At 50.9% G+C, this 24,483-nt stretch overlaps 10 protein-coding genes across 10 annotated transcripts; 6 read left to right on the top strand and 4 right to left on the bottom strand.

The window, feature by feature from the left end:
* Positions 1-18: 18 nt before the first annotated feature.
* Positions 19-2,103, bottom strand: N7511_000087 (uncharacterized protein; the record flags this gene model as incomplete). The annotated part of the gene is made up of 1 exon (XM_057122512.1): positions 19-2,103. One exon carries the CDS (start codon positions 2,101-2,103, stop codon positions 19-21), a length of 2,085 nt encoding a protein of 694 aa, XP_056988245.1.
* Positions 2,104-2,806: 703 nt separating this feature from the next.
* On the bottom strand, positions 2,807-3,903 carry N7511_000086 (dTDP-4-dehydrorhamnose reductase family protein; the record flags this gene model as incomplete). Its single annotated transcript, XM_057122511.1, has 4 exons — positions 2,807-2,837; positions 2,887-3,592; positions 3,644-3,663; positions 3,722-3,903. 4 exons carry the CDS (start codon positions 3,901-3,903, stop codon positions 2,807-2,809), a joined length of 939 nt encoding a protein of 312 aa, XP_056988244.1.
* Positions 3,904-4,744: 841 nt separating this feature from the next.
* Positions 4,745-6,631, bottom strand: N7511_000085 (FAD-binding oxidoreductase; the record flags this gene model as incomplete). The annotated part of the gene is made up of 4 exons (XM_057122510.1): positions 4,745-4,924; positions 4,994-6,062; positions 6,119-6,319; positions 6,381-6,631. The coding sequence occupies 4 exons, from the start codon at positions 6,629-6,631 to the stop codon at positions 4,745-4,747; spliced, it is 1,701 nt and encodes a 566-aa protein (XP_056988243.1).
* A 1,446-nt stretch (positions 6,632-8,077) lies between these two features.
* On the top strand, positions 8,078-9,786 carry N7511_000084 (FAD-binding oxidoreductase; the record flags this gene model as incomplete). The annotated part of the gene is made up of 2 exons (XM_057122509.1): positions 8,078-9,673; positions 9,754-9,786. 2 exons carry the CDS (start codon positions 8,078-8,080, stop codon positions 9,784-9,786), a joined length of 1,629 nt encoding a protein of 542 aa, XP_056988242.1.
* A 306-nt stretch (positions 9,787-10,092) lies between these two features.
* On the top strand, positions 10,093-12,107 carry N7511_000083 (STE20 family serine/threonine-protein kinase; the record flags this gene model as incomplete). Its single annotated transcript, XM_057122508.1, has 5 exons — positions 10,093-10,141; positions 10,205-10,272; positions 10,341-10,508; positions 10,558-11,795; positions 11,849-12,107. The coding sequence occupies 5 exons, from the start codon at positions 10,093-10,095 to the stop codon at positions 12,105-12,107; spliced, it is 1,782 nt and encodes a 593-aa protein (XP_056988241.1).
* Positions 12,108-13,670: 1,563 nt separating this feature from the next.
* Positions 13,671-14,060, top strand: N7511_000082 (uncharacterized protein; the record flags this gene model as incomplete). The annotated part of the gene is made up of 2 exons (XM_057122507.1): positions 13,671-13,684; positions 13,742-14,060. 2 exons carry the CDS (start codon positions 13,671-13,673, stop codon positions 14,058-14,060), a joined length of 333 nt encoding a protein of 110 aa, XP_056988240.1.
* Positions 14,061-14,898: 838 nt separating this feature from the next.
* On the top strand, positions 14,899-16,666 carry N7511_000081 (DUF4048 domain-containing protein; the record flags this gene model as incomplete). Its single annotated transcript, XM_057122506.1, has 2 exons — positions 14,899-16,397; positions 16,462-16,666. 2 exons carry the CDS (start codon positions 14,899-14,901, stop codon positions 16,664-16,666), a joined length of 1,704 nt encoding a protein of 567 aa, XP_056988239.1.
* Positions 16,667-17,220: 554 nt separating this feature from the next.
* Positions 17,221-17,880, top strand: N7511_000080 (translocation channel protein TIM22; the record flags this gene model as incomplete). Its single annotated transcript, XM_057122505.1, has 3 exons — positions 17,221-17,325; positions 17,380-17,475; positions 17,542-17,880. The coding sequence occupies 3 exons, from the start codon at positions 17,221-17,223 to the stop codon at positions 17,878-17,880; spliced, it is 540 nt and encodes a 179-aa protein (XP_056988238.1).
* A 671-nt stretch (positions 17,881-18,551) lies between these two features.
* On the bottom strand, positions 18,552-19,717 carry N7511_000079 (cysteine synthase A; the record flags this gene model as incomplete). Its single annotated transcript, XM_057122504.1, has 2 exons — positions 18,552-19,549; positions 19,597-19,717. 2 exons carry the CDS (start codon positions 19,715-19,717, stop codon positions 18,552-18,554), a joined length of 1,119 nt encoding a protein of 372 aa, XP_056988237.1.
* Positions 19,718-19,906: 189 nt separating this feature from the next.
* On the top strand, positions 19,907-23,407 carry N7511_000078 (condensin subunit YCG1; the record flags this gene model as incomplete). Its single annotated transcript, XM_057122503.1, has 2 exons — positions 19,907-21,967; positions 22,031-23,407. The coding sequence occupies 2 exons, from the start codon at positions 19,907-19,909 to the stop codon at positions 23,405-23,407; spliced, it is 3,438 nt and encodes a 1,145-aa protein (XP_056988236.1).
* Positions 23,408-24,483: the final 1,076 nt, after the last annotated feature.

Raw genomic sequence — 24,483 nt, 5'->3', positions numbered from 1 at the left:
CAAGGAAAGAAAGCAAGGTCACAGGTGTCGGAGGAGACTTCCGTCCGCAAATGGATTCTCGGGTGACATGTCGAGTAAGGGCTTTGTAGCGTTACGATCGCCAGTTGCGACGCCATGTCCCTTTCGCTGTGGTGGAGTTGGCGCGTTAGAAGTACAGGCGAGGAGACTGTTTGGAGTGAATTGATTGCTTGTAGAGACAGGACTGGTGTCTGCGGAATTCGACCCAGCATATGGTTTTGGCGGGTGTCGCACGCTGCGAGTGGTGCTTCTTCGTTGCGGTGGAGTGTCGGCGGGTGGACGGCGCCAGGAGGTTGCTGATGGGATTGCTACTGAGCCTGGTCCTAGGTCTGGACCTGTGGCGCCTTCGATTAATTGCATTCCTGGTTCGACTTTCACGCCGTGGCCTTTGCCCTTTTTGCTGTGTTGAGGTGGTTCAACAAAGACTGGGGTCAGGTCGACGAGGGGTTTATTCTTCTGGTCGAACGAGTTTGATGGGCTGAGGGGTTGGGATCGATTGAAAAGGGTCATGTCTGGGGGTCGAGTCATGGTGTTGGTTCGGCTGTTAGGATTGGAGTCGTGGTGAACTGATCCTGTGCTTATAAGACCGGCTCCCGTGAATGGATCTTGCATGGAGCGCTTTTCGCGATCTTCGCGTTCACGCATGGCGTTCTGGCGTTGGGTGTATGTTCGGCCAAGGAGTCCCGAAGGGGCGAATGTAGCCGCTTCAACTTCAGCAGGCATGACGCCCTGCACTAATGGCTCATTTTCTACCTCGTGATCAAGTGGTGAATCCTGAGGATATGAAGGTGGTAGAGGTCCATGTCCACGGGCAGTCTTCTTGCGGGAAGACAAGCTGCCCTCTCTGGAAGAGTCAGGTCTTGCATCCCGTTGTAGAAGTGGAATATCGACCGGCACCTGTTTGTGCTGGCGAGTTGACTTCTTCGTCCCAGAGCGCTTGGGTGCATCAACCTCGGATTTCTCTGCTACACCCACCATGTTGAGCAGATACCAACTTCTCCATTGCTGAGTAACACGATACCACTTGTCTGCAATGGCCTTGTCACTGGTTGAGAAGAAGTGCACAAAGTTCTCTGTAGAGAGGAACATGGAAGATTTCTGTTGACTTTTGATAGCAAAACAGATCTTCTTGGGTGGTTTGATATCTTTGCTCAAGGCTCGAGCACTGGGAAAGTAGATATCAAAGTCGGACAAATGACAGATATTTGTATGGTCCTTGGAATTCTCCTTCTTCGCAATAGTGACCTGTCCGTCGGAACGCATAGTCACATATCGCTTGTCCCATCTGCGGCGACGCTGGGAATGGTACAGATAGACAGTCTCCTGGGGCGGATGCTCGCTGGGTACATGTGCTGCATCCAACTGGGCCAATGCGTCAACACTGGAGGGAGGAATGACGATGAAACGATTTTCAGCATCTGTGGCCCACGAATTCATGACATCGCGGATACGCTCGAAGCGACGAAGGGGACGCTCCAAACCCAGTTGACAAAATGACTCCATGACAATGAACTTCTCATGGTTGATATTCTTGGACAGACGCTTTTTCGCGTCCAACAATAGATCTTGAACAGAGGTCGACGGTGTGATAGTCAGGCTGGCAGAAGCATCCCCGTACTCCACCATAACGCGACGCTCTCCGGCATTGACAGCGCTCTTCGGCGCATCAACCCCAGGAACCACACCCGTTCCCCCAACACCAATATACTTCGGCACCGGCTCGGATTTTGTCACTGCAGCCTTGACCTTGGACAGCTTGACCCTGTCAAAGAAAGACTTGCGATTCGTGTCCGGCGCAGTGTCGCGTGCGCGCGAGCGTTCGGCGCGACTCGTCTCTTTCCGCCGAGGGTGAGTTGTCGCGTTGCCTCCTCCGGTCAATTGATCCATTGTATTCTGCCGGTGCGCTTCGCGCGCATCTTCCTCATCATTGGGTTGGGTGACGTTACGCGTGGGTTTGGTCTGCGCATTGCCCTTGGTCTGCTGGGTGGGAATTGCGGGAGGAGGGATCGCATCTGTCGGGCGATTGCGACGATACCGCGATCTGCTCCTTGCGAGCGAGGGATTTTGTTCACTGGTCGAAGCCATCTCCACGTCTCCACGTGCTCCACGGTATTTTGATAAAGTCTGCGGTAATGCCCGTCGTGGAGAAAGTGTTTTTTTTTTGAGACGCCCCCCTGGGGGCGAGGTGCGGTTTCAGATTTGGTCTCGGCAACTGCCCGGAAATTAGCCTGAACTCAAGATCCAAGTTTGGAACGGAGAAAGGTGAGACGAAGAATAAAAAGGAAAGCTGGCACAATGTGAGAAAAAAGTCCTGGAGTAACGGTGGGATTTGTCACGGGCCTGGGCAGCCCCTGGTATTCACAGTCTCATTTCCAATTGACCAGTCGCAAATGCGGCCCGCGCCGATCGCTTAATGGTAAAGGGCTCTGTTGCATGAGAGACTCACCGATGGTGCAGATCGGACCGGAGATCCTGATTGGAGACGTGAAGGTGTGGTGCGCTAGGAAAGCAATGCTGCACGCGGACATCAGGTTACTCCTGGCTACGATCGACACTACAGGAACTATTGCATTGTTGCATGATCAGCCCTAGGGAGATATTCCTCAGATACAGTATCTCCAGATCTTCGAAATTGTGGTTCTCAGTGGAGATCGTGGAGTTCATTGTCCATCCATATTGGTCGAGACGGCTACGTTTGAGACATTGTGATATTCATCTTTCTTTTTTGGGGGGGATCCTCTATACAGTATCGTGCAGGTCAATGCCTGGGTCATGCTAGGGATTGAGCTCACTTCCGGTAAGCACCCAATTCTCTGCGCCTGTGTTCTATTAGAATCTCCGTCCAAAGCTGTATACCAGGGCACTTACCACCAGGCGATGAAGTCCATTGTCCGCACATCAATCCCAATGTCAGACAATGCCTTGGTCGACATATGGGTATCATACGGCCGCTGCACCGCGGCGTTGGGGTCATTGCCCTGCTTGATCATCCCGGGGGTCGCAACACCAAGGACCTGAGCGATCTTCTGGCATATCTCATACTTGGTCATGCGGTCCTCAGATGTGAACTGCAGGATACGGGGCAAATCCTTGCGCTTCTCCTTTTCCTTGAGATACTTAATGACAATGTCCCGGCACACGCGAGCGACATCCTCAGTGTTTGTGGGGTATCGCTGGGACCAATCGTCCATTTTGACAGCGGCATTCTCATCAGTAGCCTTCTTCACAGCATCGACCAATGTGTTCACTGCGCTCTCGGAGTTTTCCTTGGCACTACCATATAGCACGGGCACGCGCAGTACCACGCCGAGACCCGAGTCACCAATCTCTTCCAAAACTGCCTTCTCGCCATCCAACTTGAACTGACCGTAGATGTTTGGGGGCTTGGTTTGCGCATCGGCCTCGTAGGGTGCCTCACCCTCGGTACCGGGGAAGACGTAGTCGGTGGAGATGTAGATCAAGAAAGCACCACGGCTGTGGCATTCTTTCGCCAATGCGCGTGTGGCATCTACATTCACCCGGCGTGCCTGGTCAGGGTTTTGTTCACAGAGGTCGGGCGACTTGTTGGCGGCGCCTGCGGGGAGGTATTAGTGGGGGGCTTCGAGTCGGCAGTTTATGGGCTTACAGTGGATGACAATTTGAGGCCTGTTGATTTCAAGCTTGTCAGTAGCTGCAGAAACACGAAAATTGGTGATATACACACTTGGCTTCATCAAAGAGAGTCTGAATATCTTCAGTCTTCTCGAGGTCAGCCTTCAAGATAGTAGGCGGGGCAGCGCGGGTGAATCCCTGCCCAACGACCAGCACGCCAGAGTGCTGGAAAGTGTTGAAGACAGCGCGTCCCAGGAAGCCACTGGCTCCAGTAACAAGAACAGTAGAAGTCATTGTGTGAATGTGTGTGTGTTGATGGTGAGGGAGTGTTCCAAGGAGTATTTTCCTCCAGGTGGACTGTGACGTAACTGACTTGAAAGTCCACCGGTCCCTTTTAGGGTTGGGCTTCAATACTCCGAACATTCACCTTTACATTATTTCAACTAGTCCTGTAGGTCGGATTGCGCCTCATGATTTCATGATCGACAAGAGGCGTCCCTCCAATTGAACGCCTGCAGACGCACGATTTAACTATATTTAAGGTTGGAGCTGGTTGGCTGCTCACAAGAGCCCTGCTGGCATTGCAGAAGTGGCATTCGATACAGCAATTCTATCCTGGAACCAAAATATCCCACGATCAACAGTTTAGAAGTTGACCAGTTTGTGACTGAGGCGGAAATGGCATTTGAGAGCAGTTGCTATGTGTTATGACATTACCATCTTTTGTGTGGGACGATTAAACATCACTATGGCATGTATTGTAATGTAATGTAAACTCACTGTTTCCGGTTCCCCTTTTCTTATTGGTCTATTCTGCTCACCGCTGTCTAGTATTCTGCCGTCCTCTACTGTACCAGTTACTATGCAAGTTAGTGTAGGGTTGAATCCGGAATAACGTCGTGCTACAATTATATATCGATATACCTTCTCATTTGACCCCATGCTAGGATGGATATACACTCAAGTCGTATATCATGTGCGCATCATTTCCTTTTCTGCTAATTTCTGCCGAAGGCTTTCTTATCTATGCTCTATGCCGATTATATGAGGCGGACCTGTTGATTGTTCCTCATTGATTCCTCCGCTGTATGGGTGCCCGGGTGGTTTAATGGGCATCTCAAATATCCACTTCCAATTACTTTGATGAAGTAGAAGAACACATTCTTCCACTGTCCGAGACGGTCCACTCATCAGATCCAACGGCAGTCAATCCATAGAAGAGGTGGTGAGGGTCGTACTTGGCCTTGATTGAGCGCAGCTTGGCGTAATTCTTGCCATAGAAGGCAGTCTTAAAGTCCGGCTGCCGGAAATCCGCCTTAGAATTCATCAGTTAGCATTCATCTTCCCAATAAAACTCTCAATGATCATGATGGGTGGCACATACCTCGTTCAGATAAGCGCCAGATTCGGGTGCCAAGTTGCTTATGCTAGGAACCAGCACATCCGTCATCAATTTCCGGTTCTCGAGCATCTTCTCTGGCTTATTGAACTCCCAAGGAGTGGATGTCAAGACGTGGGCAATAGCATTGCGCCACGCGGGGTTCACAGCGTTGTCAACGTTGCCAGTAACCTCTTCGGTAACCTTCATACCCACCGTCGTAAAGGTGGCATGGTGGGCTAGGACCTTGCGAGCGGACTTTGTCAATTCATGACGGGACTTCGGGTCCTCGACTATTGATCTTGGAAGAAGCCAGCTACCATATTGGGCAACTCCAACCTCGACAAGGGGCGTTTGGGCGTTGAATTGATCGATGTAAGCATCAAACTCCTCTGCGTGGTATTGGTATTTGATGCCGAGCTTGTCCAGACCATTGAGGAAAGGCTTGACAAGTTCCTGGAGCTTCTTCAGTGGAACTCCGGGTGCAGTCATGGGAGTGATGCCAAACGAAGTATTGGTAAGGAAGTTCAGGCTCATTATTCCTTCGTCGACAAAAGAAGGCAAGTAAGTGTTATAGAGTTCCACGGCTTTGAAAAAGGTCTTGTCGGAGATATTGTCAGTGGTGAAAGTCAGGTTCAAGCCCGACACATGGCTATCCTGATGAGCCTTGGAGGTCATAGACCAGACCACACCATAAGTACCACCTCCACCTCCACTTAGTGCCCAGTAAAGATCAGAGTTCTGGTTACGGTTCGCGACCAGAAAGGTGCCATTGCCATCGATGACCTCCCACTCGAGGACCTGGTCTGCACCGAGTCCATGCTTAGAAGACAGGGAAGAGTGACCGCCTCCCTGACTGTAGCCACCTGCAACACCAACAGTAGGACACTCTCCGGAGACCATCCGAAGTCCGTGTTTGTGAGCCGCCTCGATGGCTTCTATTCCCTGGACACCAGCGCCCAGCTTGAAAGCTTTACCAGTGTAGTATCTATCATTCCAGTCCTTGAGCTCGATATCTTTCAGATGGTGTGTCCAAACGGAGAGAGCGCCGGCGCCGGTAGACTTTCCGTTGTAGCTACTACACGTTAGTCTTTGACCGAAAATATCTCGAATTTTGAAAGGCGATAGTACTCATGGCCCGTGTTACGAATAATAAATCGAATATTGTGCTTCGCCGCAAACTTCAATGTCTTGGCCACATGCTCAGGCGAAGAAACGTTGACTGCGTAGCGGACGAAATTACCCAAGGTACACAGCTTGGCAATGGGATGGTATGGATCGCAGGTTCCATTTGTGAAGAACGGAGCCATGAAAGATGACGAGGATTGGTAGCTAGTGGATGTCATGTTATTATCTGGTTCAATTAAGCAAGCTCTTCATCGGAAAGACTTACTGCTCTTCAGGCAAGAGCCAGCCCTCCTTCAGGGCGTTACATTTCTGTGAATCGTAGGAAGGGGCATGGCAGGCAGTAGCGAGGGGCACAGTGGCTACAAGACGTCCATTGACCGACTGATTAAAGGTATTCCAGGTTGAAACCGAGGGCCAGCAATCATCGCCCGGGAAACAACGGCAAGATGGCTCCCTAGCGGCTTGAATTGTAGGAGCAATGAGAACAAGGCCGAGAAAGGCCCCCAGCTTGACCATGTTGAACAACATTGCATATAATCTCTCTATCTAGACAGGGGGCGAATACTTATATATAAGTTTTGACTACTTTAGCATGAGTAATCTAATGTAGGAGGCGGGGTCTAGTTAAAGTGAAGCACAGAAATGGATCCATCCTCTGTTTTCCCGGTCTCCTTGGCCTATTAGCTGTCAATTCTGTTCGGCAAACATCAAAAGACACAGAATTGCGAAGAACCAAAAACAAAAACAAAAAGCAAGACGCCGATCTTCCTCTCCATGCCCCGTGTTGATGCGGCTCACAAGGCTTGGAAGGCCTGAGCGGGCTCAATATGGTAACGAGCATCGTAGAATATGCGAGCCGAGCTCTCATTCTAGGATTCCACTCATACCCACTTGACACACATGTCAAAGCCTCGACACTCGTCCAATGGGCGTTTTACGCCCCCACGAACTAGCCTGGTTGATCGGTGTCTTGGGTTGAGACTCAGTGGATATGCGTCGTGGCGGTAAATGCAACATGCATAGCGCCAGGTGGACAAAAGTACTGTACAATCTTCCTGCCGCAACGATGTAGATTCCTAAGAACAAGACTCTTGATGACAATCACTTACCCTGTCTACCATAGACTTGGAGTTCAAGGATGAAGCAAACCGGTGACCCACATCCACATTGAACGGGCCGAGCCGGGCGTGACTGGCAACAATACTGTATCTGCGGCGGAATTCGATAGGAGAATTCGGTATAGAGAAGATACTGAAATGGGATTTCATCGGCATCCTAGGTTTATGGCACTTCCGACGTACTGAGACTACCGCGTAGCCCAATTTGGGTCGAAGGCCCAGACCCGCAACACAGTCATAGCGACTTGAAATGAGCAGACTCGGGGAGATTTAAAGTATTTCAAACGTGACTTATACGGTATACTACGCAGAGTTAGATCCTTGACCGCCAAAAGTCTAGGTGTTTTGCTCAACGCAATGTGCCCGAGCTTCTCGCGATATATCTGGGTAGAAGACAACGATTACAAGTGTGTGCCTCAATCACTAACCTAGGTCCAATTGGTGTAGACGTTGAAAGTATACAGCCATTGAAGGATGACCAAGAGCGTGTGAGGCCTATAGGTGAAGGATTCCCCAAGAGTATGACTTCAAACATGGAATTCAAGTTCCTGCTAGGGGATCCAACGCCAGCTCTTTTGGAATGCAATGAAAGGGAGATAGTTCATCCAACATTGCGAACTCGGCCACATGTGCGAAACATTGAGGCTAAATATTCAAGCCTCCGTGATCGGAAGCAACTCTCAATGATTCGAAATTTCCAATTGCCCAATATTCATGAGGGAGCTTGCTCCGTTCAGGTGAGCTCATTTGGCAAAATCGAATCGCCGAAAATCTCCGGGTCCGAGCTCGGGAGCAGATCAGATATCCACTGACGTGCTCAGAATTTATCACTTCCTCACACAACATGTCTGGCGCCAGGAATATCACAGCTGCCCTGCGGCGGGCAGTCCCCCGACCCCGTGTCGCCCTTCGATCCGCCCAATACCTCCAAACTCCCCGTGTCATCCGCACCTTCAGCGCCGGCCCCAGTCGCAACTCCGACTCCCGCCAGATCAAATACACCAGCGATGCCTACCCCAACGTCAAGCGGAACCCGAACTTTGCCGAGATATCCGCCGACGATGTTGCCCATTTCAAGGAGCTTCTGGGCTCTCAATCCGCCGTAATTGATGGCGTCACCACCGATGCGACGGACGACATCGAACCCTTCAACAGTGACTGGATGCGCAAGTACCGCGGCCACACACGGCTGGTTCTGAAGCCCAAGGATTCTCAGGAGGTCAGCAAGGTGCTCAAGTACTGCAATGAGCGCAAATTGGCTGTTGTGCCCCAGGGTGGAAACACTGGCTTGGTTGGTGGCTCCGTGCCTGTCTTCGATGAGATCGTCATCAACACCTCGCGCATGAACCAGATTCGCTCGTTTGATGCGGCATCCGGTGTGCTGGTTGTAGATGCTGGTGTGATCCTCGAGGTTGCCGACCAATATCTTGCTGAGCGCGACCACCTCTTCCCTCTTGACCTTGGTGCCAAGGGATCGTGCCACATCGGTGGAAATGTCTCCACCAATGCTGGTGGTCTGCGTCTGTTGCGCTACGGCAGTTTGCACGGAAGCGTCCTTGGTCTTGAGGCCGTCCTGCCAGACGGGACTGTCGTCGATGCCTTGTCGACCCTCCGCAAGAACAACACTGGCTACGACCTGAAGCAGTTGTTCATTGGCTCCGAGGGAACCATCGGTATGGTCACTGCTGTTGCTATCCAGTGTCCTCCCCGCCCCAAGGCTGTCAACGTCGCCTACTTTGGTCTTGAGAGCTTCGAGCAGGTCCAGCAGGCTTACCTTGCCGCCAAGGGACAGCTCTCGGAGATTCTCTCTGCCTTTGAGTTAATGGACGGTCGCAGCCAGAAGCTGGTCATCGAGTCTACAGGGAACAAGCACCCTCTGGAGGGAGAGTATCCCTTCTACTGTCTGGTCGAGACCAGCGGTTCCAACGCCGAGCATGACATGGAGAAGCTGGAAACCTTTTTGGAGAATGTGATGGGCGAGGGCATCGTCGCCGACGGTGTGCTGGCTCAAGATGAGACCCAGTTCCAGGCTCTCTGGCGCTGGCGTGAGGGTATCACCGAGTCTCTGAGCCACCTGGGTGGTACCTACAAGTACGATGTGTCGATCCCACTGGCAGATCTGTACCAGCTTGTTGAGGACTGCAAGGCCCGTCTTACTGAGAAGGGCTTGGTCGGTGATGACGACTCTTTCCCCGTCCGCGCCGTAGTTGGCTATGGTCACATGGGCGACTCCAACCTACACTTGAACGTTTCTGTCCGTCAGTACAACAAGGAGGTCGAAAAGGCCATTGAGCCTTGGGTGTACGAGTGGATCCAGAAGCGCCAGGGCAGTATCAGTGCTGAGCATGGTCTCGGTGTTGCCAAGCGCGAGTTCATTGGATACAGCCAAAATGAGACCATGGTGGGCTTGATGAAGCAGCTTAAGAACCTGTATGATCCGGTGAGTTCTCATTCCTATTTCTGTCCTTTCCTTTTCCTTTTTTTCTTTTTTTTTGCGAACGTCTGCTAACAATGGTTTAGAACGGAATCATGAACCCGTACAAGTATATCTAGAGGATGTATGTAAAAGATAATTGAATTAGCCTGAACAAAACAAATGTGCACACCACCGCCAAACTACTCTCTCTCTCCAACTCTACTAGACATCGCAGAAACTAGAACTAAAACTAAAAATAAAAATAAGAAAGTCGATCAATGTTGTCATTGTGGACCTTCTATACCCCAGTTGTGGCCTCAGGCGTCCCGTTGCCATGCGAGACGGAGCTTGTTTGGGGTTTGTAGCTCCACCTCCTTGCCCCGATCTCTTTTCTTTCTTTACTCCACTGCCTTTCTTTCTTGGATCGCATTCCTGTCTACATCATGTCGGACGATATGGCAAGTCATTACCAGGTGATGGAGGAGCTGGGCAGTAAGTGCTCCCCAAACCCCTGACAGGGTTTTTGCATCCGACTAATTCCCGACCCGTTTGCAGGCGGCAGTTTTGGAACTGTGTACAAGGCAATTGACAAGACCGACGGCGAGATTGTTGCCATTAAACATGTACGCCCTTTCATCTCATTCATTCCGATCCCCCCAATGGTGCCCAATTGACCTTTGACCTCTCCCAGATCGATCTCGAGTCCAGTGAAGATGATATCCAGGAAATTCAACAGGAGATTTCAGTTCTGGCTACCTGCCAAAGTGCCTATGTTACACAATACAAGGCCAGTTTCCTCAAGGGCCACAAGCTATGGATTGTGATGGAATATCTCGGAGGTGGTTCTTGTTTGGACTTGGTATGCCCGATTGTTGTCCTACGGTGCCATGCATTGCTGACCGCTACAGTTAAAACCAGGAAGTTTCAACGAAGCCCACGTCGCCATCGTTTGCCGGGAACTCCTCCAGGGATTGGATTACTTACATAGCGAGGGCAAGATTCACCGAGATGTGAAAGCCGCCAATGTCCTGCTTTCTCAGACTGGCAAGGTCAAGCTGGCTGACTTTGGTGTTGCTGCGCAGCTGGTCAACATCAAGTCACAGCGCAACACATTTGTTGGAACTCCATTTTGGATGGCACCGGAAGTTATCCAGCAGGCTGGATATGACTTCAAGGCGGATATTTGGTCACTGGGAATTACAGCCATTGAAATGATCAATGGCGAACCACCCCATGCCAGCACACATCCTATGAAAGTGCTCTTCCTTATTCCAAAGAACCCTGCCCCTCGCCTCGAGGGCAACGAATACAGCAACACATTCAAGGACTTCATTGCACAGTGTCTGACGAAAGATCCCGATCGTCGTCCTAGTGCAAAGGAGCTCCTCCGACACAAGTTCATTCGGAGTGCTGGCAAGCCTGAGGCACTTCAAGAGCTCATCCATCGCAAGCAGGACTGGGATGGCGGCCGTGGATTGTCCAAGGACGTCAAATATTACGCGGAGTCTTTGAATAACATGTCCAGGCCAGAGGAGGACGATGAAGACTGGGTCTTTGATACCGTCAAGGCTCCCACTATGTGGGTGCCTAAGGGTACAGACTGGACAACATTGGACGAGGAGGAGGAGAACACTGATCCTGCGGAGCTTATGGACGATCTGCACATATCACAGCCTCCACCTCCACCTAAGCACCAGGCAAACTCTACGGTTCGCCGAATGCCCACCGAACGATCACCTTCTGTCCGTCGGACCAACACCAAGCGTCGTTCCAGTGGCATCAAGCAGCCACTTGGTCTGGACTTGAGCTATGGCAACAGTCCATCTACTGTTAGACAGTTCCGTCGGGTATCAGACAAGGTCCCGGCCGATGTCAAATCCCCAAAACAGGCTCAGGCTCAGGCTTACGACGAAAATGCCAGTCCAAAGGTTACGTCAACCGACTCCTCAAGTAAGGAGGCACAAATTGGACGGCGGGCATACAGCAAAGCCGTTGGGCTCTCCTGCCAAGAGGTTCTTTCGACGACGGGAGATGGTGATAAGCGTGAAGCTATCTCTAGATTGGCTGAGGCCTGGAGCGACCTGGAAATGGTCGATCCGGAGGGTCTTTACCACATTGTCCGAATTATGAACGAGAAACTCCAAGCGTAAGTCTCTCCATCTCAGCTTGCATCGCATACCCCAACTAACGAGAATCTAGTGACTCCCGTTTATCAAATCTCCTCCCATCTACCCAACCTGATTCACCCTCTCGTCCTCGCCTCGTCTTGGCCCAAAACAACCCTCATCTCAAGAGTCACAAGCGTCGCCAATCTTACGTACCCGAACCTCAACCCCAATCTCCCCCATCTAACTTGCCCGGCAAGGCTGTTCCTGGAATGGAACACACCAAACAACTTTCTGAAGTTCTTTACACGCGCTGGTCGGAAGGCCTCCGCAACCGATGGGGCGGCATCTAACCCCAATGCCCCCGACAACAACCTACCTCATTCTCAGCATCACCTCTACCCTTCTTTTCATTCCCTGTATAGACCCATGTGGCGTTCCAAATTTGTTGTATAACCTTTGCCATTGCCCCTGCATCCTTGGTGTCCCTTCGTTGTTCGATTTTACCTTTTGACTGTCACTTTCTATCTCTGGTGGGACTGGTCCCGGAGTTCTAATGATCTGGTGTAATCTTTTTGCCGTCTTCTTCTGTACTTTCTTTCACGACAGAATGCTGCCTGTGCTTCTGGCTGTTTATTGGCTATGTGCCTTGTGCGTTGTTTGGGTATTTTGAGAAATACTAGAATACATGAAACCATGATTGCGATTGTTTTAAATTCTGCATACGTACTCCAGTCCAATTCCTCATTATCATCGAAGTAGATACGGCTTACACACCACGATGATAGCTGTTTTCCAGGCTTATATCATTGAGCCACAGAGGTCACTCTACACCCAGCTACTAGTCCGTCACTTGAAGTTCTACTAAATGATGCATTAGCAAAATATGAGGGTCGGTGTAACAAGTCAAAGACTCAAAATGTCTACTGAATCAATTCAAGTTCTACTGGCGGCTTTCAAGACAATTTTGTTCATAAGCTGGTATCGTTCATTGATGATCTCGATATCATCGATAGTGTTGCTGTATATCGCCTTTAGTACGGATCCTGAAGGTTGTTTTTGAGGTCAATAGATAGATGAAACAGTTCGAGGTGAAAGACTGGGAGACCCTTGGTCTCGATGGAGAAGAGGAAGTTACTGGCAGATAGAATGGTGCAAATAAGGATTGGTCAACTGCAGGAAGACTGGGAGCCTATGGTATCATATCAATCAGTTTATTTTACCGAGTGAGAGAGGGAGAAGTATCTCTAATAACGAGACATTCTTGGTCAATATTACAAGGATTCCCCGTACAATGTCTTCAAACCTTTAAAGGTCAGAGGAAATCCAAATTGGGTTGAAATTATACAGCACAAGAAGGACAGTAATACAAATGTCAATGCACCGTGAATCGAGATTGTTTTGGAACAGTTACGACAAAAGCAAGAGAGACACCCCAAACGCCACAAGTACGCCATCAGTGCCATGACAGGATTCTTGAGAAATATGTCCTTGAGACTTGCATGACACTCACTGTTGATCTAGGCCATGCTGTAGGAACGATGAAGAATGAGCGCCTTCAAATTCATGTCAGCGGCCCATCACCCTATGAGTCCGAAACTCTCCCAGCGCCCACCCAGATTTACACGCCAAATGACCACACAAGAGAACTCTGAGATCTTGCAGTGTCTCTGGACTGTCTCATACAAGATAAAAATGGAGTCATGCTGACAGAACCATGAAGGATAAAAACCTTGAGATCCATGCCAGTAACCCAGATTGCCAACTTTAGTAAAGCCCGCAGAGAACAAACGTATACCACGGCGATAGTAAGCTGACCCAAGGAGCTACCCTGGAGGGCTATTTAACTTGCTCGCAAAGCATGGGGAGGGAGAAAGGTTTGCTCAGAATCAAGTCTCAATACTGAACCATCAAGGATGCATGCCTTGTGGTCCATGTTGACAGTTCATAGGAGAGATTTCCCGGGGAAACTACGAAACTAAAATAGTCGGGAGATTGAAGAGATTGAAGAGATTGAAGAGATTGAAGAGATTGAAGAGATTGAAGAGATTGAAGAGATTGAAGAGATTGAAGAGATTGAAGAGATTGAAGAGATTGAAGAGATTGAAGAGATTGAAGAGATTGAAGAGATTGAAGAGATTGAAGAGATTGAAGAGATTGAAGAGATTGAAGAGATTGAAGAGATTGAAGAGATTGAAGAGATTGAAGAGATTGAAGAGATTGAAGAGATTGAAGAGATTGAAGAGGGAGAAGAGGGAGAGGAAAGGTTGCCGGGGTTTATGCTCTCAGAGACCCGTCCCAATTAGGAAGATCGACCTCTCCGTGACTGGTCGATCTTTTGTTGGCTGGGTTGATCTTGCGCACTTTCCATTAAATGAGCTGCGATATTATAAACTGCTTGATAATTGTCTTCAACATAAATGAGGCCTTGTGGTAAAGCCAGCCCTGCATGACTATTATGTAGTATCCAATTCACCATCTTACATCAGTTTCACCATTAATCTACAAGATATTCAATATGGGCTGTATACTCTGTACATGCTCACAAGGTTCAGACAGCTCTGTCACAAGCCGCACTCTCGCCCACAGGCCTGGGCGTAGAATTCAGCGCAGCTCCTGGTCTCGGTCCGCTGGCGTGGAGCCCCACGGCCGCCCTGTATTGGTGAAGATACAGCCAGCACAAACAAATTCCAAGAGAACAAGTCTACCACTAGGTGGAGATCCCCGAGTCCCACTCCGCTCGTTCAGGTCAAAGCTAACTGTGTCAAGGCTACTTCAAGCAGATGGTCCCTCTGGATTGTGATAGCATTACAGGTGCTGCCCTCGACCCAAATAAGAATGGCCTCAAGATCATGAACCTTTAGACGTCCAGCATACAAAACGAAGACCGGAGACCCTCTCTCAAGGGACACTGTGAAGAATGTCGGCATAGCATCAAGTACAAGTTAGGGCTTCTCGAATGCCAAGACTCACATGGCTTAATAAGACGCTAAACCCCCTGAAACGTGGACCCGCTGTGGGCTGGACTCAGGAGAGACCACACCTGTCAGAGCTATTATTTTCCCCTTTACATACTTGCACCTTTGTACATTCTTTGTCCCTTTCATGTTATCCTGATTCTTCTCTCCTGCTGGCTGGTCCACCATGGAGAGTATTCCGGGAGCGGAGAGCCTCACCCACGGGCCACCGCCGGTTGCGACCCAGACGCCTCAACCGGAGTCTGCTTCCGAGTCTCGCTCACTCACACAGAACAAACGTTTGTCACTACCTTCTGCAAAACCAACAGCCCGTCATGCGAAGCGCCTCACCCTCAATTTCCCTATCAACTTAAACGAACCCGAAGCCACAACCGACGTCTCCTCACCCGGAGCTGCCACTCCGGTTACGCAATCCTCTCGTCCACCCACCGCCCAGCCTGGAACACCCATGTCTTTTGATGTCCCGGATGATGGCTATGACTTTCTGCGGGCTATCGCCTCGCAGGAGCGAAAGGTCATGGAGCTCCGCGAGGAACTCCAGCGGGCTGAAGCAGACCTGGTGACAATTAAGAAGCAATGGGCACTGTCTGAAAAGAACAGAAAACGGGCGGAGATCAATCACGCGGAACCTCTCATGCCGCTCCGATCGCCCGATTTCGCAACACCCGAGGCGTCAACCACACACCACCGAGAGCAGAGTATGAGCTCAGTTGGTTCTGGGGTATCACAAGAACGAATCAGTCGGGATCTCGAGCGGCGTAGCAGTGTTCGCGCTGCCGCAACCAACGGCACAAAGCTTGGGACGAACGGTCGGCGAGTGTTCCAAGGAGCACACACCAGAACCCTGTCTCTCCTGTCACCAGTCACGGCTTCAGGCGGCTGCCCACGCGAGCCAGGTCTCTCCGAAACTGATCGCGTAGGTCGTACTCCTCGGTCTGCAACACTACCCTCAGTCGAACGCAGTAGCACTGCTATGTTAGGTGCGCAGTTGGACGAAAGCCAGGTACCAGAGCATCTGCTCGCCCAGTGGCGAAAGACTCTCCCTCCGCCTTCACGGGAGGCCTTGATGCGTACAGGCAAGCAAATGGCGTCCGATCTAAGAGAAGGCCTTTGGACATTCTTGGAAGACATCCGCCAAGCTACGGTGGGCGAGGAGGGTATCAACGGAACACAAACACGAAACATGTCGCCCAATTCATTGGCACCGCCAAATGGTCGCAAGCGCGATTCACTAGCCAAATCACGGAGCCGAGAGCGGTTGCTAGCAGATGGCAAGCTATCACGATCTTCATCGTCGTCATCGTCGCGGGGGAGGGGACCAGCGGTCGAGACAAAAACTGGTAAAGACACCAAGCCGGCGGAAATATGCGCATCCTTCTGGGACGAATTCGGCATTGATACACCAGCTCAGAAGTCTCCGAACGCTCTCCGCAGCCCCTCCAACCAAGTACCCGCCACAAACGAGGCGACCGAAGCCGAACAACCCGATCACCGCTCCAGCACTCCAGTCGATACACAGAATGACGAGCTCGACGACTGGGATAGCTGGGATACCCCCTCATCCGGAAAAAAGATGCACACGCCCTCGTCGAGTCGATCGACCGTTGAATCGAAGCAAGATCAATCACCCGTGACACAGGGCAGTAGTCCTCGAACAAGCGCCAGGTACCGTTCGACCTTTCATGATTTCATTTATGACAACCTCGTTATGCGCTGACCGCAATCCTAGCTTTGGTGATTGGAACCCAGCTTCCACTGCGCCTGATCACAGTGTCACCGAAGGCATCCCCTGGCCTACCATTACCAAACTGGCTCCCTCTAAGCTTCAACGAACTGCCTCCAATTTGATGGCAGAATGGGAGCGCTCCTTGTCCCCGTCTTCCGAGCAAGCACCCTCTTCTTTGCTAACCCGCAAGGACAGCAAGAAGGACTAAGGATGTTATTTTCTTTACATTCATGTACATACTTACTTCTTTGATTCTCTGGTCCTATCTACCGAATCACGCAGGCCGACGACCTATACCATACGAGAGCGTTGTTTGTTGTCGATGCATTTTCTTGATTTTGCTACCTCAAGTACTGGCCATGCCATTTGCTAGGAAATCTTTTTGAATACCATTTGATTTACTACCCCCTGAGCTACCCATCTATTATTCTCCCACAACCATAGTTGTAAACCACAATGTTTGTAAGTTAACCGTTTCAAGCCCAAGTCAACATCCCGGCGAATTAAATTTTCCGAAAATTTAGTGGCAACCATGTGACTTTATACGGTTCAGGGTCAACTGGTCCGCCGTAAAAATAAATTTGCGGTTCTGTTGGTCGCCTCCGCAAGATCTCCGCGCCTCTAATCTTCACTTGATCCATTCATTCCAAGTGCTTTCTTTCCTTGCCCAGGTCTCGTGGACTGTAAAACAGTCTGCTCTGGATACACCTGATCACTGATTCAGAACGTCTGCACCACTCCTAATTCACATCGACTCCCGAAATGGCCTTTCCAGGCACAACAGGCGGCGTGGCGCCGATGGGCGGCCTCGGAGGTTCTCCCGGTATGCAGGGCATGAACGAGCAGGAACAGGCAATGGTTAAGATGGTTCGTGACCCAATAAATCTATATCACCATGCATTTCTGACAGACGCACATTAGATGCAAGCCGGTATGGAGTCTTGCCCCATTAAGACCGTCATTGCCGGCACCATGGGTTTCGGTCTTGGTGGAGCTTTCGGTCTCTTCATGGCCAGTGTAAGTCAAATACACTCACTCACTGATATCTATCCACGGCACATGTCCTCATACGTTTCTTTCTAGATGTCCTACGATTCGACCTTCACACCTCAGGGTCGCGCTATCGCCGACCTCCCCTGGCGCGAGCAAGTCCGTCGCGGTTTCAAGGACATGGGTGCCCGCTCTTGGTCATCTGCTAAGAACTTTGGTATCGTCGGTGCCCTCTACTCCGGTACTGAGTGTTGCATTGAGGGTCTCCGCGCCAAGAACGATCTCACCAACAGTGTCGCTGCCGGTTGTGTCACTGGTGGTATTCTCGGTGCTAAGGCTGGTCCCCAGGCTGCTGCCTTTGGTTGTGCTGGTTTCGCTGCATTCAGTGCGGCTATTGATGCCTACATGAGAATGCCTGCCAGCGACGACTAAGCGCTCCACCTCACTCGATTTTTGGATCCGACAATCGGACTTGAACGGAAACCACGACTTCACCACGTGATTTGACTTGATATGGTCTGGATCTGTTGTGTTTTCCTCTTTGTATATTTCTACGGCATCTGGCGTTCTGGATAAGAATGGAGCATTGCGGGTGTTTGGGTTGCTTTCCGTCCTTTACTGGGTTTCGAGCCTTTCGGGCTTGTGCTCTTCTTGATGCTTGTCTCATTTGAGACTGTCTGGCCTCGGCATGGTGGTTTCATCATAGATTGCGCTGGTCTTAACTCTTTACTCTTTTGTATAATATCAACTTGTCAGCGTGGACATATGCCTATAGGCTTAGAGACTCACCTCTCCCAATTGATACCATATTGTTTCTGCTCACATCCTTCTTACAGTATTACCCATTCTGTATTTGTGTAAAGATCATTGAATCAAGTAGCCTTTCACTAGTAATCCTTACCTTGACCATTGTCACAAGATGCATAAAGTCCTAGTCCAGTGTGACTCGGGTTGCTTGCTCGTGTACCTGCGCATTCAGAACGTATGGGATCCCCATGGCTAACTTTCTGGCTTATGAATTCAATTTATTTTAAGTTTATGCAGACTTGTTCAATTCATGTTTGATACAGAAAAAAGTACATTTTATTCAGGCTATACACAATCTAAGGCAGCACAATATACTTCTCCAGGTGCTTGGGAATGGAACCGCGGAGGTTCTTACTCTCGAGCCAGGTGTTAGAGAACAGACGGTCCGCATACCGGTAGGCACCGTCACAGAGAATGGTGACAACGGTGCTATCCTTGCCCATCTTCTCTGCAACCTCCTTGGCAGCCACGACGTTCATAGCGGAGCTAGCGCCGAGGTACAACCCCTCTTCATCGAGGCAGCGGTAGACCATCTCGATGGTCTTCTCGTCACTGATGTTCACCGATCCATCAAGAAGACCGATGTCAGGCTGAAGGTTGTCGGTGACACGGCCCTGACCAATACCTTCAGTGATACTGCTACCAGAACGGTCGATAAGAGTGCCGCCACTCTGGATATAGCTGTGCAGGACACTGCCAGGAGGATCGGCTAGGAAACTCTTAACTCGGCCATCACTGGCTTCCTTCAAGTAGCGAGTAATGCCTGCAAGAGTACCACCGGTTCCAGTAGCACAAGTGAAGGCGTCGATCTTGCCAGCGGTTTGCGCCCAGATTTCGGGACCAGTGGTAGCGATGTGGGCTTGGCGGTTGGCAATGTTATCGAACTGATTCGTCCAGACTGCGTTCTCCAAAGACTCGGCATGTCGGCGAGCCTGGTGGTTGTAGTTCTGGGGGTTGTCAAATGCTACTGCGGGGACTGGGTACACCTCCGCACCCAACAAGCGGAGCAAGTCAATTTTGCCCTGCGACTGGGTGTTGGGCATGTAGATCACGAGCTTATAGCCCTTTGACCGACACACGTGTGCAAGACCGATTCCAGTGTTGCCGGCTGTTCCCTCGACCACTGTACCGCCGGGTTGGAGTAGGCCCTTCTCCTCCGCATCCTTAACGACAAAGAGGGCAGCTCGGTCCTTCACACTACCGCCGGGATTCTGGAATTCGGCCTTTCCAAGAACATTGCAGCCGGTCTGCTCAGAAAGCTTCTTCAGCCGGATGAGTGGGGTGTTGCCAATTGCTATGCAAGTCAGCTCCAGCCAAAGACATCTCATGGCCTAGACGTACCCTCGGTCAATCCATTGACGACGCCCTGGGCGGTTGAAACCTTCGTGCAGTAGGCAGTAGAGCCTTCTGTAGCAGCACGCACTGCCGTAGTGGCAAAACGCCTCACACTTTGACGGAACATCCTGTGGTTAATGTAGGAACAACGTGGTGAGCCGCTGATCTCGGGGAATGACGAGCTCCGATGCTCGGCATCACGTGCTGCTTATCGTTATCGCCCATTTTGGGCTGTTTGTTTACCGCCAAGCCCACTCTCTCCTTTGGTCCCGCGATGCTTTTTGTTCTTTAGTTCAACATCATCACCTCATCCACCATGCCTGGCAGAGTCGCCGCCCGTTCGACATCTGCGACAACACGCCGATCGTCGGCACAGCCTTCTGCGTCTGGGCGTGCTGGCTCCGTCACTCCGTCGTTTGCGATCCCCGAAGAGCCCGCAGAGCCATCAACCCCCACTCTACGTCGCGATGTGTGCTTGATTTTCGCAGACGCTCAGCGCTCTACTACAGGTCACCGCAAACTCGTAGTTCGCCTGCGCAAACTGCAAGAGATCTGTTGTGGTATTGCCCAAAGGAAGAATGACAAGAAAAACAAAGACCAAGAGCCCGAGGAAGCGCTGGTTCCTGGCGAGGAAACAGCCGCTGAGAAGGAATTCAACGTGGAGGTGGGTCGCTGCATGCTCCGTATTCTCACCATTAAGAAGACTGAGCCTGCTGGTGACCGCATCTTGCGCTTCCTGGGAACTTTCCTTGGTCATGCTTCCGAGAAGGATACCGAGATGTTCGCTTCTGGAGATGATGAAGACCAGAACTCCGAAACCCCGACTGCGCGTTTGACTTCCAGTCTTGTTGCATTGATGGTACCCATTCTTGGTGCAAAAGACAAGATGGTCCGATTTCGCGGAACCCAGATTCTCGCTCACATTGTCAATTCCCTTGAATCTATTGACGACGAGCTGTATCACACCATCCGACAGGGCCTTTTGAGGCGTATTCGGGATAAGGAGGCTTCCGTCCGTGTGCAGGCAGTCCTTGGATTGGGCCGTCTGGCAGGAGATGACGGAGAGGACGATGGAAACGATGACAACTCCACTGCGCTTCTTGAAAAACTGATCGAAATCATGCAAAACGATACCAGCTCCGATGTTCGCAAGACCCTGCTCACTAATCTTCCTCTCGCACCTGTCACACTTCCATACCTTCTCGAGCGTGCCCGTGATCTCGATGCTCCTACTAGGCGCGCGCTTTACTCCCGCCTTCTCCCCACATTAGGCGATTTCCGCCACCTTTCCCTATCTATGCGAGAGAAGCTTCTTCGCTGGGGCCTGCGTGACCGTGATGAAAGCGTTCGCAAGGCTACTGGAAAATTGTTCTACGATCGATGGGTCGAGGATTGTGCTGGTACCAACAACGACCCGAATGAGGGACCTACTGGTCAACGGTCTGAGCCTAACACCATTGCTCTCCTCGAGCTCTTGGAGAGAATAGACGTCATTAACTCTGGAATGGAAAGTGGAATTGCTCATGAGGCAATGCGAAGCTTCTGGGAAGGTCGTGCGGATTACCGTGAGGCAGTTGTCTTTGACGAGCCTTTCTGGGAAAACCTGAACGGGGAATCCGCATTCTTGCTTCGCTCGTTCAATGACTTTTGCCGCGTGGAAAATGACGGCAAGTATGAAAATCTTGCCGATGACAAGATGCCTGAGGTCACCGCTATGGCTTATTTCCTGGGAAAGTACCTCACAAATCTCTTGGAGCGCAAGAAAATTTCCAAGGAAAGTGGCGAAGCGAACGATGAGGACGCGGTTGAGCATGAGTTTGTTGTGGAGCAACTGCTGCATATCGCCATCACCTTAGACTACAGCGACGAGGTTGGCCGACGAAAGATGTTCTCCCTGCTGCGGGAAACCCTGGCTGTGCCAGAACTCCCGGAGGAGAGTACCAAGCTTGTCGTTGAAACTCTCCGGTGCGTCTGTGGACCTGATGTTGCTGGTGAAGCCGAGTTCTGTAGCGTTGTTTTGGAGGCCATTGCCGAAGTCCATGATACTATCACCACCGAGGACAGCTTTGTCTCTGCCCGGTCTGAGATCAGTGACGATGCTAGCAGCCGCCAGAACTCCGAGGCCCCTGGTGCAGAGGAACCCACGCCCTTCAATAAGGAAGAAGCGAAGGCGAAGATTGTTCGCGAGATCGTAGTCAACATGAAGTGTCTTTATATTGCCCAGTGTATGCTGCAGAATGTGCAGGGCAATCTTCAACAGAGTATGAACTTGGTTACCATGCTTAACAACCTTGTGGTACCTGCTGTTCGCAGCCACGAGGCTCCTATTCGTGAGCGCGGTCTATTGTGCTTGGGACTTTGCTGTCTCCTTGACAAGGTTAGTTGTCTCTCATTATCATGCTGGAACGGACTAAATGCTAACGCCCGATGTCTTATTCAGAACCTTGCCGAAGAAAACATGACTCTCTTCATTCATTGCTACAGCAAGGGTCATGAGGCATTGCAGGTTACTGCTTTGCAAATTCTCTGTGATATGATTACGACACATCCTTCATTACTTGCTCCCATCACCCAGGCCGATGGCGAGACAGTGACACCGCCCCCTATGCAGAAACCATTACTGAAGGTCTTCGCACGAGCTCTGCGTGCCAATTCCCCTAACAGTGTGCAGTCGGGAGCCGCATCCGCTCTCTCAAAGCTACTACTCACTAGTGCATTCACTCCAGCGGGACCGAATATCCCACCGGCAATCCAGGAGCACAACCAAAATGCTGTTGAGAGTTTATTGCTGTCATTGGTTGTTTCCTTTTTCCACCCACGCACTCGGGAAAACCCAGCACTTCGACAGTCCTTGGCTTACTTCTTCCCCGTCTACTGCCATTCCCGGGTGGAAAACACACAGCACATGCGCCGGGTTGCTGTGCCGGTGATCCGCGCTGTCATGAATGCTGCAGAGGAGTACTACTCGCTAGAGGCCGAGGAGGACAGTGATGGTGAGGTTGATGCCAGCGTTGGTGAGCGCGAAGTCAAGGCACTTATGACTGGTGTCATTGGAATGCTATCCGAATGGACCGATGAGCGTCGTGTTGTCGGTCTTGGCGGTGAAAAGATTCTGGCTGGTGGTACCGCAAGCTCCAATGTATGTGGATGGGTGCACCTTGCCTTGGTCAAGGATATCCTCGAGCGAGTTCTTGGCATCAATGCTGGGGCCAACCGCTGCTCCCGTGAGGAACGCAAGCTTCTTTTCTCCCTCCTCAGCAAGCTTTACTTTGCTGCGCCTACAGTTCCCTCGCGGGCAGGCTCCCGGGCCCCCGAGGGCGATGACCAATTCCGAACTAGCATTCGTAGTGCTACCGGTCTTGAAATTGCCCCGGAAAATAATGAGCTTGCTCTCGAGGTCAAGGAGCTATTGGATCAAACCATTGACGAGGGTCTTGCGGGCGAGGCTTCCAGCCGGAACGCCCTTACCAAGGCTAAGAATTCCATCTTAAAGATCCTCGCAGTTGCACAGGATTCCCGTGCTGCTAGTGCTAGACCTAGAGAAGGCACTGAAGACCCCGACAATGATGGAGCCAGTGTTCGCTCCGCCAGTGTCCGCCGGTCTGTGGAACCCACTGGTGGTATCAGTCGCCGCTATGTGTCTGTCGAGCCTAGCATCATGGAGGAGGACGAAGGCGAAGGTGATAGCCGTTTTACGTCTGCCACTGCCAACCGCCCCATTGTCTCCATTGAGCCCAGCATTATGGAGCAGGATGAAGAAGACGACCATGACACCAGTCGGGGGACGATTATCAAGGAGGAGACAGGCGACGAGTAATCATGTTGGGGTTTCCCATTGTTTGGCGTTGGCAAGGTTGTCGGTAGGGATGGTTTAGCTCTGGTTTCACTTCTTGTACATGATGCAACGTCTGGTTTTTGCATTCGAAATACCATTTATACTTTTATTTCCTTCGAGTCCCTTCTTGGTCTTGTTATTTCATGCATGAACGATCCCAGAGTTGTGCAACCTAGCAAGGTAGTATTGGGGTTCAATCTTTGGTTTGTATATCGGACCTTTTGGAGCATCATTGTCCTCCAGTGAGAAATGAGAGGGTCTTGGGGCCAGACACTGACAGACTGCTCCAGGTCTTCTCACCCCTGGCGATATAGGATGTATGTTAGACGTCCATCCAACGCATCTCTCGATCGATTTATATCTCCCAGTTTAACCTCGGGAATGAAGAACTTGGAACGAATTGAGTTCTGCAGAACCCTATTCAGATGTCTTGTCTCAGACTCTGCTTCTATACCAATTGGCACATTCATCACGTCCTGTCCGTGACAACTGACCACCCCTTGATAAACCCCCTTTCCGCCCATTTATAGACTTGAGCTAGCCGCCGTTGGGGGCTCTATACCCCACGTGATGATCCGCAATCCTGTCTGACAGCAGGTCAAGAATGTGAGAACAAATACAATCCTGTCTCAGACTTTGAGATCACTGTCCCACATGGGAGACAGCGGAGGAGGAGGGGGGGGATTCAGAGTCTTGTAACTGTGCGTGTTCATACCGGAGCAGGGATATGGGCCCGGGATGGGGTTGCACCAGAACCAGTCCGAACAGACAAATTTCCAGGGGAATTGAAGAGAGAAGAAGAGATAGAAAAGAATGAGAATAGAATTGTAGATGAAGTGTTGTCTGACTGGTAATCTCCGTCCTCCCCCGTGAGCCCCGAAACTTTTCATTTTCTCAAAACTCCACCTCGACGTCTCTTTTCTTCTCTCCTCCTCCCCCCCCCCCCTTTCCCTTCTCCTCTCCCCCGGGCTTTCTCTTTTGCTATTTATTCCACGACTCTCTCCGGTCGTGTTGAATTTGTCTTCTGCTTTTCCCGCAGAGACCTCTTTCCCCTCCCC

Source organism: Penicillium nucicola, assembly GCF_028828085.1.
Source record: "Penicillium nucicola strain IBT 29836 chromosome Unknown utg000001l, whole genome shotgun sequence".
Taxonomy (NCBI): domain Eukaryota; kingdom Fungi; phylum Ascomycota; class Eurotiomycetes; order Eurotiales; family Aspergillaceae; genus Penicillium; species Penicillium nucicola.
This window is presented reverse-complemented; position numbering and strand designations above follow the sequence as displayed.